The sequence below is a fragment of the Neovison vison genome, chromosome 1 (genome assembly GCF_020171115.1).
Source record: "Neovison vison isolate M4711 chromosome 1, ASM_NN_V1, whole genome shotgun sequence".
Classification (NCBI taxonomy): domain Eukaryota; kingdom Metazoa; phylum Chordata; class Mammalia; order Carnivora; family Mustelidae; genus Neogale; species Neogale vison.
This window is the reverse complement of record NC_058091.1, coordinates 63,592,279-63,610,743: the sequence shown is the minus strand read 5'-3', so window position 1 is coordinate 63,610,743 and position 18,465 is coordinate 63,592,279. Positions and strand designations below refer to the sequence as shown.

At 40.9% G+C, this 18,465-nt stretch overlaps 1 protein-coding gene across 1 annotated transcript in view; it reads left to right on the top strand.

Annotated features, from left to right (window-relative positions):
- Positions 1-18,465, top strand: part of ARFGEF3 (ARFGEF family member 3) — a 186,001-nt gene that overhangs the window by 147,534 nt on the left and 20,002 nt on the right. Inside the window, exons 22-26 of the mRNA XM_044247931.1 lie at positions 1,203-1,382; positions 8,111-8,255; positions 9,763-9,885; positions 14,718-14,821; positions 16,554-16,698. Coding sequence (XP_044103866.1) covers positions 1,203-1,382; positions 8,111-8,255; positions 9,763-9,885; positions 14,718-14,821; positions 16,554-16,698 — 697 coding nt within the window. The remainder of the gene's footprint in view (positions 1-1,202; positions 1,383-8,110; positions 8,256-9,762; positions 9,886-14,717; positions 14,822-16,553; positions 16,699-18,465) is intronic.

Genomic DNA, 18,465 nt, shown 5'->3' with positions numbered 1-18,465 from the left:
ATATGCCCTAGTTTTCCCAAGAAAATTAATGTTAGGACCCCTTTTACTCTCATACAAAGTAGTGCATGCATTAAATTATATCCTATGAACTAAGCATTTCAGTACATAACGACTGGCTCCTTCTCAATTGGTGGGAAAATTATTGCCTCCTTTTTCAGTAATAACAATTCTTATTAGTTCTTCAGTGTTAATCTGGCAGAGTTACATCATCAAATAAAGTGTTTTGTGGAACTTAATTCACTAAACTGAGAACATTCTAGTAAAGAAAATGGGTAGAAAATTGTAACTTAGTCATGGAAAAACAGGGTTTATGATTTATCTGTTAAACTACAACCAACCGTCTGCAAAATCTGGCCACATAAAACAACAACCATTTATTTAGCTCCCGATACTGTGGGTCAGGTATCTGAACTGGCTTGAGCTAGGCTTGGCTGAGCTCTTCTTGCCTCACCTGTGCACCTGTCGTCAGCTCGTTCATGACAGCCTTGACTAGGAGGGCTGGACATGGGGGCCTCTCCTCATGATGTCTCTCCCTTCAGCAGACTAGCCCTGGCTCATTCACGTGGTATTCTTAGGATTCCCAAGAAAAGTGAGAGGGCAAACCCCAAATCAGAGCTACTTTCCAGTTCTCTACTGATACAATGTTTGGTATTTTTCCTTTGTGCAAAGCAGATCACAGATCCAAGCCCAAGGTCAGTGACAGAGAGGGCTCCACAAGGGCATGCATACAAAGATGTGAGCAAGTTAGACCATTCTGGGGGCACCTGGCCCACTTCCTTGAGGGACAGGTGACATCTCTGATCCTATTCAGAACATGGCTAGAATGAGACCATAGGCAGTTCCCAGACTAGGTTCCAGTGTATTTATAGTCCATGTGTTCTTTACCACCCAAGAAAACTGTCATGTTACAAGAAGAAAAATGAAAAGGAAATTACTAAAAAGTCTCATTTTTCCAAAAATATTAAGGTGAAACTAGAGTTGCGTGTGATCTTTAGTTAATTTATTAAAAATTTAACTTTATTGTGCTGTTCATCTATACTTGGTCCTTGGAGTTATTTTTATTTTCATTTATTTATTTATTTTTACGTCAACAGAATTGCTGCTTCTACCTCCCCACAACGAAGTGGGTTAGGAGTTTAAGAGACCAATTTCTTACTTCCGTGAAGTCCTGATGGTGTTCTACTCTCCCTTGGATTTTGCAGGCCGCCTGCCATAAGGAAAGGCATGTGTCTCAGAAGGCTGTTTCCTTCATCCATGATATACTGACGGAGGTTCTCACTGATTGGAATGAGCCACCTCATTTTCACTTTAATGAAGCACTTTTCCGACCTTTTGAGCGTATCATGCAGCTGGAGTTGTGTGATGAGGATGTCCAAGACCAGGTCAGTGGCGTGTGGAAGTCAGCATCACCAGCATCAGAGCCGGCCCCTCCTGAGTGCCCTGGCCAGCCCTCCTCTATGGTCTTTGCATGTTTCATCTTTCCAGTAATCCTTTGTGGAATCCGTGACAGGGGGGCTAAGCAATTTAGCTGATGATACATGGTTCATGATTAGTGGAACTGGGGTTTGAACCTAGGCAATCTAGCTGTACCAGTGCATACTTCAATATACCTAACCTATACTCTTCATCACTACAATACCCTCTGCCAAGAGACAGACAGTAAGGAAACTGTTTATTTCATATCATAATGGTAGGCTAGGAACACAGACAGATCCTCTGCCTCTGAAACCTACCAAAAAGGTTGAATAAAGGTTTAAAAATTCCTTGTAAATGCACTGACCCTTTCTGGCAAGAAAGGCAAGAATACTAATGTGTCCAAAACTAAGTAACGATGGGAAGCCAAAGCACTAAGTAGAGTCCTAAGCCTGGTTTTGCCATGAGGGAATTTGCCATTGGGTTAAGCAGAAGTCTGCTTAGCACATCCTTGAGATCACAGGAATAGATCAGTCTCAGGGCAAACTGTGTAAGACTGGTGTTCATTCAGGGCAAAGCTGAGTTCAAAATGAACCCAAAACCACCCCCTGTGGATAGTAGCAGCCTTTCTCTAACTTTGGCTCTTCATAAAGACTAAAACACAAACAAACAAGGAAAAAAAAAAAACTCTATAGGATTTAAATTTACAAGCTATCCCTTCTAGCAGGCCAGTGTATGAAATTACACCACCTTTATAGTCTGAAAAACTTTATACAGGCATGACACAAAAGCAACAGAAATTCCCCCAGAGGAACTCATTTCAACTTAGGCCATAAATGAATCCCACAAATAAAGTTCCCAAATATGTGAGTTCACAGTATTTCCAAAATATTACAAAACACACAGGGAAACAAGGCAATACTCAGAGCAAGCTGCTGGAATAACAGATGGTACAGTCAGGACTGAAATGAATTGAAATGTTGGTATCCTTCCTGCAAAATATTAAATAGGAATGTAAAGTAATTTTAATGAAACAAAAGAAAATAAAATGAAAAGTGAGTTAATGCCTAAAGACTAAGTTGGAAGATTTCCATCATAGTGAATTAAGTAGGTCAGATCAACTTTCCACAGGGAACAACCAGGAAAAGTTAGATTAAAAAAATTTTTTTTAATCATTGTTAGATATTGGAACATAAGGCAGTGAATAACTGAGGCCAATGTCTAGAAGAAGAAGAATACCCAGAGTCTGTGCCTAGTGTTGGAGGTGACATTTCCTGAAAAGGGAATCCACTAGGATTTTGCAAGATTGCAAAAATAATCAGGAGGTTATTATTAGGAGGTTGCAAGATTGAGAAAATAATAAAAACTGGAATCTGGGGCCCACCAACTCTGGTAACTTATGGACATCCTGGGACAGAACCATGAAGAGAAAGGGACATATTAGGAGGAAGAGTGAAACTTAAATAGACTAATCATACCAGGAAATAATCCCCAACTTTAAATAATCCCAATCCCTAACATGAGATTAGATGATTTGCAAGTTCTGGGGCCTCTGCCCTAGCATAAAACAACTCTCTGACAGAAGATGACATCATCCCAAGGAGTCAAATTATTTCTTGATTTGCATATGTGGTGTCTACATTCAGTCAAAAATAATCAGGCTCATTAGGAAATAACATGTCACTGACAACAAAAAGAAAAACAATAAAAATAGACACACACACACACATATAATCACATGCTTAGCCAGGGATCCAGAGTCATCAGAGACAGACTTTAAAATAACTATGCTTCAATGTGTTCAGAAAGATTTAGAACTGGGGGCACCTGGGTGGCTCAGTCGGTTAAGCAACTGCCTTCGGCTCAGGTTGTGATCCTGGAGTCCCAGGATCGAGTCCCATATCAGGCTCCCTGCTCAACAGGGGGTCTGCTTCTCCCGTTGACCTCTCTCCTCTCATGCTCTCTCTCTTATACTTTCTCTCTCTCCCTTTCAAATAAATAAATAAAATCTTAAAAAAAAAAAAGATAAAGAAAGGAAAGATTTAGAACTTGCCAGAACTTTGCTTAAGAACAATGGAAGTTCGTGACCTCTTGCCAAACACTGTCCCCATCACCCTTACTCCCAAGCTATTGGCTAGTATAGTAGTTGGACTAGTGTGAAGCTAACTTAGAAAATCAGCAGCTTTTCCACTATAAGGGACAGATTTAGTTTAAAGAAGACTTAGAGGGATGTGTGGGTGGCTCAGTCAGTCAAGCCTTTGGCTCAGGTCATGATCCCAGGGTCCTGGGATCCAGCCCCGAAACAGGCTCTCTCAGCAGGGAACCTGCTTCTCCTTCTCTTTCTGCCACTCCCCCTGCTTGTGCTAGCTCTCTCTCTCTCCCTTACTCTCTCAAATAAATAAATAAAATCTTTAAAAAGAAGAAGGAGGAGGAGGAGGAGGAGGAGTGGTGGTGGTGGTGGTGAACAGGGGAAACTGCAATTTTGCTAGCCTAAGGTTACAGTGAGCAGTGATCAATTAAGAAATGTAACATGAGTCCCTGGAAACCAGGGACTTACAGAAAGACTAGATCAATTCCTCACGCATCTCTGGCTGAATGAAACATATGCATATGCAGTATAGACCATACAAATCCCATCAGAAAGTAAAAAACAAGACCTGGCTAAACTTAGAATATTTTCCCCAACCGACACATGTGGATTGGTTGAGGAGGATGGAAGCCTTAAAGGCTCAAGTTGTCTGAGCACAGTTTCTGCCCAAATCATCAGCTGACCCCTAACCTATACAGACATGGGAAGGATTGTTAAATAGTAAATCTAAGACCTAAAAACAAAGAAACTGATCCAGACACACTGGCTCCTCACACATGGGAAGAGACAGATTTCACAGTATAAATCCAAACCCTTATTTAGGAAAAACAACAACAACTCAAAAATTAATCAGAATTCAGTATTGCCACAATATGTTATATAAAATATAAAATGTTGACTTTTCAGCAAAGAAAAAGGAAAGGGAAGGGGAAGGAAAGGAAAGGGGAAAGGAGAGGAAGGAAGGGAAGGAGGGAAATGGAAATGGAAGGAAGAAAGGCAAAAAGGAAAGAAGGGAGGGAGAGAGAGAGAGAGGAAGGAAGGATGGAAGGAAAAGGGAAGGGAAGGGAAGGGAAGGGAAAGAAGAGACAAGAAAGAATGATACCTATTGGGAGGGGAGGCAAAAAATAGAAAGTGACTTTGAATGAGCCCCAGTGTTAGAGTTGAGAGCCAGGCTTTAGAGGAGCTACTATAAATATTATCAAAGAATTAAAGGAAAATATGATGGCAATGACCAAAAACAGTCTAATTAGAGAAATGGAACTATGAAAAAAATGCAAATTCTAGAGTTGAAAAGCCAGTGACTGAAACGAAAAATCTATTAGATGGTCTTACCAGCAAGATTTGAGATGGCAGAAGAATCTGGGAACTTGAAGGTAGAATAATAGAAATTATCCATTCCAAAGACTGGAGAGGATAGTTTGACCAGAAATAAAGTCTTAGAGACCTGTGATAAAATGTCAAGCTTATGTGTAATGGGAGTTCAGACAAAGATGAGAAACGGAAAGGGTCAGAAAGTAAATTTAGAAAACTAATGAAACCCCAATTAGCATCAACACAAAGATAAGCACAGTAGATACTTTATAATCAAACTGCTCTAAGACAAAAAGAAAACCTCAAGAGCAGCAAGAGAGAAACAGTTTGTTACTACAGTAGAATTAAATGCTATTTTTCCAGAGAGAATGAAGGCCAGAAGACAAGGCAATAATATATTAAAAGTGAATAATTTAGAATAATTTAAAGTACTTGTGCTTCAAAAATGAAGATGAAATAAAAGCATTCTCAGATTAAAAAAAAAAAAGCCAATAGAATTTCTTGCCAATAGACCTATCCTATAAGAAGTACCAAAGGAATTCCTTCAGACTAAAAGGAGATAAAACAATAGAGTAAGTCAGTTTCACAAGAAGAAATGGGTGCGTGGGTAAAATATTTTTTAATTTTAAAAACAATGTTTATGTAAACACTGACTCTAACACTGTATTTTCAATTTATTAACTATAAAGATGTATATAGCTGTAGCAAAAAGAAAGGGGAGAAAATGAAACTATTAGAAACAAAGTTGCCATATTTTGCTAGAATTAAGTCATTATTAACATGAATATTGTGATAAGTCAAAGATGTATATTCTAATCCCTAGGACAACAGCCTTAAGAATAACACAAAAAAATAAATTAAAAAGAGAGGAATCAAAATCATACACTAAAAATATGTTTAACACAAAAGAAGGCAGTAAAGGAGGAACAGAGGAACAAAAAACACATTATATGTGGAAAAGAAGTAATAAAATGAAAGATGTAAATAAGACCATTTTAATAGTATTAAATATGTGTTTGTGAAAAGAGCCTCCACATCTTGAGTCATTAAGGAAATGCAAATCAAAACCACAATGAGATATCACTTCAGACCACCTAGGATGACTTCAGTAAAAAAGATAGTAAGGTTTGATGAAGATGTGGAGAAATTGGAATCTCCATATGCTACTAAATGCGCTGCCATGGAAAACAGTCTGGGAGTTCCTCAAAAGGTACATACCCAAGAAAAATGAAAACATATCCATATAAATCTAGACACAAACATTCAGAGCAGCATTATTCATAACAGCCAGAATGTTGGAAACAACCTAAATTCCATTTGCTGATAAATGGATGAATGTGGTATTTCCACACAATAAAATACTATTCTTTAATTTAAAAAAAAAATCAGTACTGGTTTGTGCTACAGCATGAATGAAGCTTGGAAACATTATACTAAATGAAAAAAGCCAATCACCAAAACAAACAAACAAACCAAAAAAAACCCCACATTTTATTTCATTTGTGTAAAATGTCCATAATAAGCAAATCTAAGGAGATAAAAAGTAAGTTAATGATTGCCTAGGGCAGAGAGTAGGGTTCTGTGGAGGGAATGACTACTGACACATGCTAGCCTGGAGGCATAGGCAGGTCAAGAAAATGTTCTAAAATTAGATTAGTCATGGTTGCACAACTCTCTAAATATGCTAAAAAACACCAAATTGTACAGTATAAATGGGTAATCTTTATCATATGGGATTTATGTCTCAATAAAAATGTTAAAAAATGGGGCACCTGGGTGGTGGGTGGCCTGGGTTAAAAAGCCTCTGCCTTCAGCTTAGGTCATGATCTCAGGGTCCTGGGATCGAGCCCTGCATCGGGCTCTCTGCTCATGGGGAGCCTGCTTCCTCCTCTCTCTCTCTCTGCCTGCCTCTCTGCCTGCCTCTCTGCCTACTTGTGATCTCTGTCTGTCAAATAAATAAATAAAATTTTGTAGCAACATGGACGGGACTGGAAGAAATAATGCTGAGTGAAATAAGTCAAGCAGAGAGAGCCAATTATCATATGGTTTCACTTATTTGTGGAGCATAACAAATATCATGGAGGACAAGGGGTGTTAGAAGAAGGGAGCTGAGGTAAATTGGAAGGGGAGGTGAATCATGAGAGACTATGGACTCTGAAAAACAATCTGAGGGGTTTGAAGTGGCGGTGGGGGTGGGAGGTTGGGGTACCAGGTGGTGGGTACTATAGAGGGCATGGATTGCATGGAGCACTGGGTGTGGTGAAAAAATAATGAATACTGTTTTTCTGAAAATAAATTAATTAATTAAAAAAAAATTTAAAAACATGAAATGACCATGCTATCAGAAGGCAGAATTATAAGGGTGGATATAACAATAAGATATTATAATACACAGTCTACAAGAGACAGATTTTACATTCAAAGTCACAAAGATTGAGAGTAGGAGAGGTGAAAATGATATACCATGCAAACAGTAACCATCAAACAGCCAGGGTAGCCATATTAACCTCCAGCCAAATGAACACCTGTATGGTGTTCACCATTTCAAATATTACTAGAAACAATCTTTGGGCCCTTGGGTTAGGCAAAGATTTCTTAGGAATGACACCAACAAGATCCAAAAAAAGAGTTGATAAATTAGGTTTTGTCAAAATTAAAAACTTGTTCTTTAAAAGACACCATTAAAAAAACAAAAAGACAAAGTCAAAGCTGTTAAAAAAAAAAAAAGTAAATCACGTATCAGAGGAAAGATTTGAATCTAGAATACGTAAACAGCTCTAAAAGCTCACTAAAAAAAGACAGTGATGAGGGGTGTCTGGGTGGCACAGGCAGTTAAGCGCCCAACTCTTGGTTTCGGCTCAGGTCATGATCTTGGGGTCATGAGACTGAACCCATGTTGAACTCTACGCTCAGCGTGGAGTCTGTTTGAGATTCTCTCCCTCTCCTTCTGTCCCTCCCCATCTACGTGCACACTCTAAAAATAGATCAATCTTTCTTTGAGAAAAGACAATAATGAGAAGACAAAAAGTTTTTTTAAAAAAAACAGCAAAACATTTGCAGATGGCAAATAAGCATGTGAAAAGTTGCTCAACACTAGTCTTTAGCAAATGCAAATTAATGCAATATGGCGGCTCATTTAAGCAGATTTTTGAGTGGGTTTGGATGAATTCTGGTTTTTCTTTTTTCACTGAAATTAACCCAGAAATAGGAAGCGAAGAAGTATATCCCCCTTCCCAGAAATTTTCGTCCTGCTTTTAAGGGAAAGATTTTTAGTGCCGCCCCCTTTGCCTCTGCCAGGTTGTGACATCCATTGGCGAGCTAGTTGAGGTATGTTCCACACAAATCCAGTCGGGATGGAGGCCCCTGTTCAGTGCCCTGGAAACTGTGCACAGTGGAAACAAGTCTGAGGTGAAGGAGTATCTGGTCGGTGATTACTCCATGGGTAAGAACGTGTGTTTGATTTTGTATCCTAAATCTTTAATGAATGCAGTTATCAGTTATAAAGTTTTGGGTGGCATCTTTAGGATTTTCTAAACAAAATAGATCATGTGATCTATAGTCAATTTTATTCTTTCCTCTCTGACTTGGATTTTTTTTTTTATTTATTTTTTCCTGCCTACTTGCTCTGGGGAGTATTTCCAGTACTATATTAAATAAGGGTGGTGAGAGGAAAGAATGGGTAGATGATTTTTATCATAAAGTATGAATTCTTGATGCCAATTTTCATGCTATCAAAAGAAACTAAACAACAGGGCAGGCTACCATTCGGCCATGTTTTCTTGGTAGGAAATGACCTGTTCTAGCAGAGGCACCCATTCTGAGTTCTGCTGGCAGACCAAGAACCCTGAGCATTATCAGGCCCTGCTCCCACTGACAGATTAGACCAAATGCTGACACTTCTGTCTTTTCAATTACACATATCTGTGTTGAGTTCATTCCTGAAGCCAAAAAAGCAAACATTATTTGCTTCCCAGAAAGAAGCAAAAAAGCATCATAACACAGTTGAATCCCAGTTAGGGAAATTGAGCTTAGCTGGAAATGAATGGGGACCCATAAAGCAAGCCAAGAGACCCAACAGGGGATGCACAGGACTCAGCATATAGGTAAGCTAAGTCTTACTGCATTGCTCAGATTATCATGGTAACATGGTGAGGACAAGCCAGATTGTAAGGGCAGAAGACACAGAATTAAGGCAAATTCCTGTGCAGGCTACCATGTGTTCTCAGCCTCCCCCAAGGGTCCCACAGAGCACACTCTGCTCTGGGAGTGAAAATGTAGCAACATGAGTCTGATGTTTCTCCCCAGGGAAGCCCATTGGAGACCCAGCAAAGAGTTGGCCTCTAAGTACTCCCTGCCTAGCACCTACCAGAATCTCAGACTCCCCAGAGGAAAGCCAGTGTTCAGAACAAACCATGTTGTTTTCATAGTCTAGGCACAGTGAACCACCCTCATCAATTCACTGTTGCCTAGGAATATTCTGAGAACCAAGTTCCCAGATGTGAGCCAACGGCCGATCTTGTAAGCCCTCTTTTCTAAGGATAGCAATCTCGAGCCTGTTAACTCTCTCCTGCACAGTTGTGAATCAATTAGTATATGCCATCAGGGCTTATCTAAACCTTCCCTTCCCTATAATTACGTGTGTGGAATCCCAGAGGCCTGCATGTTTCCCAACGATGTAGACCCACCCATTGCCACAGCACTGCACTTAGTGGGCTTTGCCCTCCTGTTTCTGCGGAGGAGCTCTCTGGTATTTGTAGCCTTCCTGCAGCCCCCCCTGCAGGCAAAGATGAGAAGGACAGCATTGGAGCCAAGCTCCCTGTCCCCTCAAAAGGCCAGGAATTTCCTCCAGGGGTAGGTCTTTTCCAAGACTTCATGGAAGGTGCTGGGAGTATGGGCGACCTGAAGGGTAATATTGATGTTCTTAATATTCTGCAAACTTCCTCCCTTAGGAAAGAGCCAGGCTCCAGTGTTTGATGTATTTGAAGCATTTCTCAATACTGACAACATCCAGGTCTTTGCTAATGCGGCCACAAGTTACATCATGTGCCTTATGAAGTTTGTCAAAGGACTGGGTGAGTGGAGTCTTCTTGTCGTCCCTCACGACAGCTGGGGGCCCTTTCCTGGGTGACCGTGTGGAAAACCCTGGAGACGGGCCCGCTGCCCGCCTAGAGCCACTAAGCCCACTGCCTGGGCTTTAAGCAGATGGCGGTGTGCGTTGTGTATTCAGAAGCAGAAAGCTTACTGTAAAAGCAGCTGGGATTCTGTCCAGGGTTGCTATTTTTCATCATGTTCCTGGAATGCTCTTGTAGTGTAGCATGTTTTCAATCTATATGTTACTTGACTCCAACTTCGTTTTGTATCTTAAAATATTCAGTATCATATGCTATAATCTTCCTGACATGAGAGCTGCTGTCCTCAATGTCACATAATTAGCAGCCTGAGCTTGAGTTTCCAGCTCCTCCTAAGCAAAAATTTAGGATGCCTACCCCTGGGCCATATTAATCATAACATTTCTTTGGAGGGTAAAATTCCCCCTTCTCTGAAACACACAAGACCTGATTTTCCGCTTAACTGAGCAATGCTTGAACAAAGGAGAGCCTTGCTATACAATTTGACCTGCTGAAGCAGATTTTTTATGGAGCCCAAGTTGATCTGGGGTGAAATGGAAGAGAGGGCAGTTAGTGAAACCAAAAATTTGAGAAGGACCTGAAGTCTTAAAGTTTTGAGAACCTCACCAGGGAATACTCTTAGACCCTGAGGCTAAGAACAATTTGAAGAAGGACAATATACGTTTCATAATATTTTTTTAAAATGTTTGCTAAATAGTCAACAGTTCACTTGCAGAAAAAGACTGGACACAAAGAAACTAAGGGACTTCATTCATGTTCCCCTTCTTGGGGAGCAGGAACAAAAATGCAAGTTTAAGGATAGAGGCAACAAGTCTGATGTGTTGACCATTGTTGTTATAGTCTATTATGTATTACATGTGCTTCATTCTGTTGTTACATATACCCCAAAGAATGGAGGACTGAGCAGGATAACCATGGCCACTTTCTCATCGATTTTACAAACTAGCCTTCAGAGGAAGATTTCTTGTGATCTATAGCATCAGATTTTTTTTTAACTCTGCTCTATGTTAAATAAAAACCAAATAATTTAGTATCTCCATCACAAGAAGACCTTTAAGTATGAATCTCTGTCTCAGGTAGTAGAAAATTCAGTTCTTCTATAGGAAAAGCTCACCCTGGGTGGCTTCTTTGTGCCCTTCCCCCTCTAACTGGCACCCTTACAGTGCTCTGACACTGGACATAGGGATGGGGTGTGGGGGTCTCACACCATGCAATGTTCTGCGACACCAGCTGGGTGTCCTATAACTCAATTCAGTTCTGGCACTCCCCAGAGTTAGCTCAGACTTCACAGGTTAGGGACTCAGTCCCACAAGACTCCCCCCTCTGCTTCACATGCCAAAACAAAGGTAGATCCCTGGGTTACCCACAAGTCTGACATGGCTACACTTTGGGGGTTCCAGGAGCCTACCCTTTGGATTTGGTTAATTGTTGGAACAACTCATAGAACTCAGGAGAACATGTTCACCCTTTCTTATATAATGAAGGATATAATTAGGGGTACAGATGAATACCCAAAAAGATACATTGGATGAGATCCATAAGGGTCCCAAACACAGGAGCTTTTGTCCCCATGGAGTGAGGGTGTGTCACCCTCCCACAATGGAGATGTGTTCACCAACCTAGAAGCTCTCTGCACCGCATACTTTAGGAATTTTATTTAGGCTTCATCATGTAGGCAGGACAGATCTTTAACTCTGTTTCCAGGCTCTCTGCCCTAGGAGGTGGAAAGTGGCTAAACATTTCAACTTCTAGGGGCGCCTGGGTGGCTCAGTGGGTTAAAGCCTCTGCCTTCAGCTCGGGTCATGATCCCAGGGTCCTGGGATCGAGCCCTGCATGGGGCTCTCTGCTCAGCAAGGAGCCTGCTTCCTCCTCTCTCTCTCTCTCTCTCTGCCTGCCTCTGCCTACTTGTGATCTCTCTCTGTCAAATAAATAAATAAAATCTTAAAAAAAAAAATGTCAACTTCTAGTCGCAGTTTGGTCTTTCTGGTGACCAGTCCACATCTAAGAGCACACCATGTGTTGCCTTGATTAGAAGACCCTCCTATCATCCAGGAAACCCCAAGGAGTTAGGAGTTCTGTGTCAGGAATTGGAGTCAAAGACCAAATATTAGACCACAAGATGCTTCCAGTACTCTTATCGCTTGGGAAATTACCAGGGTTTTAGGGACTCTGTGTGGGGAACTGGGAACAGAGACCAATATATGCATTTGCTACTACATCACAGTCTTATATTTCATTTAAGAATAATTACTGGTATTCTCTTATTCAATGAGCAGTTAGGTGCCTGTCATGGGGCACAACAGCCCGTAGGTACCGCGAAGGTGTAAAGGTGAATAAAACATGCTTCCTGCCTATGAGAGGCTCACAGCCTCTTCTCAGAAACACACATAAATCAATAACTACAATTCCATAAGATGAATACTTTTGTGAAGGATAATAAAAAGAAAAAAAGGAAAAAGGCATTTAAGGAGAAATAAACAAGCCCCTGAAAGAGACGTTTGGTAGTGGGGGCCCGTGCAGGCTTCAAAGAGGAAGTGACATTTGAAATTTGTGGAGTAAGCTATAGGTTTGCTTTTCTAAAAAAACAGAGTATATTGGAGGTACCCACAAAAGAGGGATAATAGGTGATGAGTTGGAAAGAAAGAAAGGGGGCAGTTGGGGAAGGTTCAAGGAATCCAGAATTTGTGGGGAAGTTTTCTTTTTTAAGAAATAACTTAGAATTTTTTTTTAAGATTTTATTTATTATTTGACAGAGATCGCAAGTAGGCAAAGAGCCAAGCAGAGAGAGAGGAAGAAGCAGACTCCCCACTGAGCAGAGAGCCTGATGCGGGCCTCAATCCCAGGAGCCTGAGAACATGACCTGAGCCAAAGGCAGAGGCATAACCCACTGAACCACCCAGGCGCCCAGGTTTCTATGTAAAGAATGATACAACCACATGAACTCTGGCAGGCTGATGCCCCCATACATGGGGATGGGCAGCTGCAGGTAGAGAGAAAGGAGACAGGATGTGATTGGCTCCCACTCATGGTAGAGGTGGGATCTGTGAGGCTTGGCCCTGCTCCAGTGGAGGCTTGGACTGGAGGAACTGAGCACTGCTCTCTGCTCCCCTTCCAAGAACTGGTGTTACCCAGAAATAAGGTATCCGAAAGCTGAGAATATTAGGTGTGGAGGAGAAGAACAAGTTATGAATTCTATCTTTGGACATTTTGGACAATTCTATCTTTGGACATTTAGATGGACATTAGATAGGTTGAGCTTCTGTGAAATTCCATTCGAGTGGAAATGCCTAGCAGCAAGTTACAAATTTGAGATTTTTTCTTAGGGGAGGAGATAGAGGCATCAAATAGAGATGCAGAATAATTGGTATGCATGTGGAGGATTTTTTTTTTTTTTCTGTGAATTATAAGGGGAGTTACTTGTGTGGGGCATATAGTCTGCAGGAACCAAAGAGCCTCCGTTGCCAAGCTGGCTATGTCCTGCCCTGGACTCCAGGGGGCGCCATTTGCACAGACTTTGATGTGAAGCACAGTGGCCTTGGTTAAAAAGACAAAACTAAAAAGGATGCTCACTTTGACCAACAGGCTGAGAAATTGATTTATTTTTAATTTAATTTAAAAATGAATTTAATTTATTTTAATTCACGCTGGGTTATTTCAACATGAGTTTGACCTAGTCTGTGTTTTTATGTTGTAAAATATGTTAACGCAAACTAGGGGCTGGCCAAACAGTGGTCTGTAAGCCATAACCAGCCTATCGATAGTTTTTACAAATAACGTTTATTGGAACACAGCCATGGCCATTTGTCTGTAACTATTTTTGGGTAACAATGGTAGATTCAAGGAGTTATAACAAAAACACGATGACCCAAAAGGCTAAAGTATTTATTGTCTCGCCCTCTACACAGATAGCTTGCCAATCGCTGATCTAAAATACAACTGTTTATCTTTTCTAAGGAGAAACATGCCTCTTTGTCTGAATTTTAACTAATGCCTCGTAATTAGGTGTGTTTACCCACAGGGGAGGGTGCCTAGTGGCTACGACTGTAGACAATTAGAAACAATTACAGTACAATGGAATGATTTTATTAAGAGTATGGAATAGATTCATTACATGAGAATAAAACTGGTATTCCTCAACTATTTACTTATAGGAAATCTAGATGCTCTCCAGATCTGTGAAATCTCTAGATACGTACCACAAAAAAAAAATAGAAACCATTTCAATTCCATTCAGTAGTCTCCATCCCCAAGCCCCAGATGTTCTGACTCTACCCAGGGACTTAATTTATCATCACTCTTTAGCACTGAACACTGGCAGCAAATGAGTCCTTTTCCAAATAGACAGTGACCTAGCACTTCCCTCCAGCCCAGCTTGTGGCCTGTCACCAGGATTATTCTTTATCATCAAGCTTCAAAGTCACACCACCCACAGCAGGGGCACAATGAAGGGAATTCCAGTGGGGCCAGGTACAAAAGAACGCCAGCCAGCCACAGAAGAAACTGTGGTAGAATACAGGGAAAGTATGGGTTAGTGAAGAGGGGAATTACAAAATGGGTTAATCCCAACAAAATAAGAACAGTATCATTCCCAACTGCATGTACACCAGGCAGAGGGGGAAAAAAAAATGACTGAAATGATTCATCTCAGGGTCACAGAGTTTGGGATCATTTTTTCTTCTATTTTAGCCAACATTTAATGAACAAATGTTGTGTGAATAAATAGGTCTTCCGTTGAAGGGGGAACGCAAAAGTAATTTTGTCTGTCTGTCTTCCAGGAGAGGTGGACTGTAAGGAAATAGGAGACTGCATCCCCGGACCTGGAGCCACATCCCCAGACCTGTGCCTCCCTGCCCTGGATTACCTCAGGCGCTGCTCTCAGGTACACTGAGCTCCAGGCCCTGAAACCTACCTCAGATGATACTCAAAAACCTGCCTGAATGTCTTTTGCTGAAGAGACACACTTTTGCTGAAGAGAAACACTTTCTGTTGACTCTGAGGAGATTGGGGGCTTAGATCTGGAGTAGGAATTTTTGTTCCCACCTCTTCCATGAAGGAGAGAAAAAGGAATAAGCGTGTGCTGGTACACACAATTGAATTGAAATCTCTGAAATTTCTCACATATACTCAGACACAGAAACTGTCACAGTCTCTATATTTTCGTCGGGATATAGGGAGAGGTCACGAGGTTCTGGGAAGTCTTCATGATAGGACGTGGATGGTGGGGATGCCACCAATGAAAAGAGACGAAAACCAAAGAGGGGCACATTCTGTCAAGATCTAGGGAAGAAATCCCATGAAACTACACTTGTCAAAGGGAACAGTGCCCTTCATTGTGCTAAACCCAGTAATTGCCATTATCCCAAGAGGATGCGCCCTCCTGAAGCCCTTTCTCCCCCAGGCTTCAGTAATGCTCAGTAGTTGCCCCCTCCTATCTTTGCGGGTCATGTCACCAGGCCTCTTCCAGTCTGTGGAACCACTCCCGCGGGGATCGCAGCAGTAGTGTGAAATCCCAGGGCTTTGGAAAGGATCCCCAGCCCCAGCTTCTTCCCCCAGCTGCCTCCACAAGGCCCCTTGTCACGGGACCCCAGCTACCTTTTCACCCTCAGATCCTTCCCTCTCGCTCTGGGCTCCAACCACACTGACTCTCTTCCCCTCAGATACATGGTGCCTTAATGTTCAGGGCCATGGCTGTTCCCTCTGCCTGGAATGGCCTCTCCCTGCATCTCCTTGCGACACTCCTTATCTTCCTGGCTCTCATCTGAAACATGACCTCCTCAGAGAGACCAGAGCTTGAGATCAACCAGCTCACCGCCAGTGCTCCCACATACCCTGGTTACTCTAGTATCACCCAATATTTTCTATAGCTTTTATGTCCAAAATTTTATTTTTTCTTTTTGAAAGGATCACCGTAAGACCCCAGAACAGGAATTTTGTCTCACCCACAACTCTTTCCCTAGAACAGCAGGCACAGTTCTAATCCATGAAGATCCTTGGGCATTTGGCCCAGTAATGAGGATTCCTGGGGGGCTGGGCTCTAGCAGTGAGGGGAATAAAAACCCAGGGCAGTCTGAAAGTCTGCTTCCATACCTTCATCTGTCCCCCCTTGGCCCACAGATGCCTCCCTTTCCCCACTTACTGTTGGCCTCCTGGCCCTGGTATTGAAGCAAGGGAAGGGGAAGTCAGTCTGGTATTCCATTTACCTAGAGACCCTCTTCTCAGTGATCCCCACAGAACACTTCCCCATAGGCAAAAACTCTTGACATGTTTTGTGGTTCCCTGGGTCAGTTTACAAAAGTCTATAAAACTCATAGGTAATTGAGATGCTGAAAAAGTATCCCTAGAGCCTTTTCCCTCTACCTTTTTGTTTCCACTAAATGCTATTTCGTCGGCTCCACGGGATAAGAAACCTCTCATGAGCAACTATTTGAGTCCAAATCACGAACAGCCTCAAAACTTCCATACGTTGGGAACTTCTTTTTTTTTTTTCTTTTTTTTTTTTTTTTTGGTTTTCCCTAACCCCAGTATTGCTGATATATAATTTTATTCTTCTTTAACACCCAGAGTGCAGCTTTTTCCCACATATAATTGCAATTTGGTATTCCATTATTTAGTTACTGGCCAAAATCTACAAAATGCCCTTGAAGCCAATATTCCTTAGTGGGCGACTCGCTAGCTTGCCTCGAAGACTTCAGGAGCAGTCGGCGAGCAGCGAGGATGGAATGGAGTCGGTCCTGTCGGATTTTGATGACGACACTGGTGAGTTGATTGACCGAACTGAATGAGGTTATTTGTGTTAGTATTCCCAGAAACTTGAGCCCTGAGTTTAGTAGCTTATAAATCATAAGAATGATCACCCATTTATGTTGCTCCTGTTTTTAACTTTAACAGCACAAGCCTACCTAAAGTTTCCATGGACTATTTAAAAACATCATTTGATGTCTTGTCTCCAAACCCATCCTTTTTAGATGGATGCCTCCCTCCAAGCTCTGCGGATCTGCAGACTCCACTAAATATAGTTTCTAACTCTGAATTCTCTATAATTTAGCAAATTGGAATGTGGTTGCATTGGTACTTAAATTGGCTGGTAATTGTCTTTAATACCTTCTAGGAAACACAATCATTATATAATTACTTCCTGCAGGACTATTTGGTTAGAGACTGGGGAAATTAAGCCACTACTGAAGAGAGAATCTATTTGTGACTGGTGGAACTGAAGGCTCATTAAAAGAATAATTTTAAAGAATGTGTTTCAAATTAGTTCCCATGTAATTTCCTGTGGATTGGAGCTCAGTCTAGTAACTTTGGGAAATTTTCAGATGGGTTAACTCACACTCATGCTTGTCTTCTGATTCAGTCGACCCTGCCCTGTTCTAGATCTAAAAATGGAAATTACATCCTTAAAGGGAACTAATAACTGGCATAGGTTGATTCAAACTCTTGCAAAAGGAGTTTTGGGGAGTGGTGGTTTTTAATTTGCTTCTTTATTTGTTTTTAATTTTTGATTTATTTTTCTCTTATAAATTCACTTAGAGTAGAAGAGGATTTACAGTTTTCCATAGGGATTACAAACAGTAAAGCCTCACTAGTTGAGACTAATTTTAAGGAAAAACCATAGGAAGGAATAGCTAACGTAAAGAACTATTAAAATGGAAATTGTCTAGATATTGCTCAATAGAGGTTTCATTTAATGATTAGTTAAGAATTTTTACTTAGCCTCTTAAACCTCCAACCCAGACAATTATAAATAGAAGCTAGTGCTATCTATAATACAGTCTTCAACTGTTGTAAATGGTTTGTGTACGTGGCAGTCAGCAATCCTCTTTCCATTCATGCAAATCATTAATCCCTTGGTTTTTTTTCTAAGCACCCCATTTTTTAAGGATTAAGTTCAGCCAAGACCTATCTAAACTTTTCCACATTATCAATTCATTGAGATCTTTCCATTTATAATTATATATGAAGCATAGCTAGCTCAGACAAAAGAATGGAAAACAAAGGCTTCAACTTAGTATTAAAAATTGATATGCTCTTAGATGTTATTCCTCTGGTTTCCAAAAGCAAATAACTTTTTTTCTTATTGAAATTTCAAACATGTGTAAAACTAGACTGGTATAATGAACCTTCATGTACCCATCACCCAGCTTCAGCTATTAACTTACGGCCAATCTATTATGTGTATTTACACATACACCCTCACTCTATCTCCTTCCTCCATTCACATTCGCTATTTTATATCAGATCCCAGACATTATAGCATTGCATCTATAAATGTTTCAGTATGTGACCTTTGAATATAACAAACATAATAATTCCATGATCACACCAAAAAATTAACAGTAATTATTGAATATCAAATTCAGTGTTAGCATTTCCCTTTTCTTCTGTCGGTGAATTTCCATGACTGGTGTAAGATCTGCACTCTGTGTTTGGCTGATAGGTCTCCGAAGTCCTTTACAATCTCTAGATTTTCCTCTCCAACTCTTTTGCATTCGCTCTTCCTTTTTGGAAGAAGTGAGGTCCCAT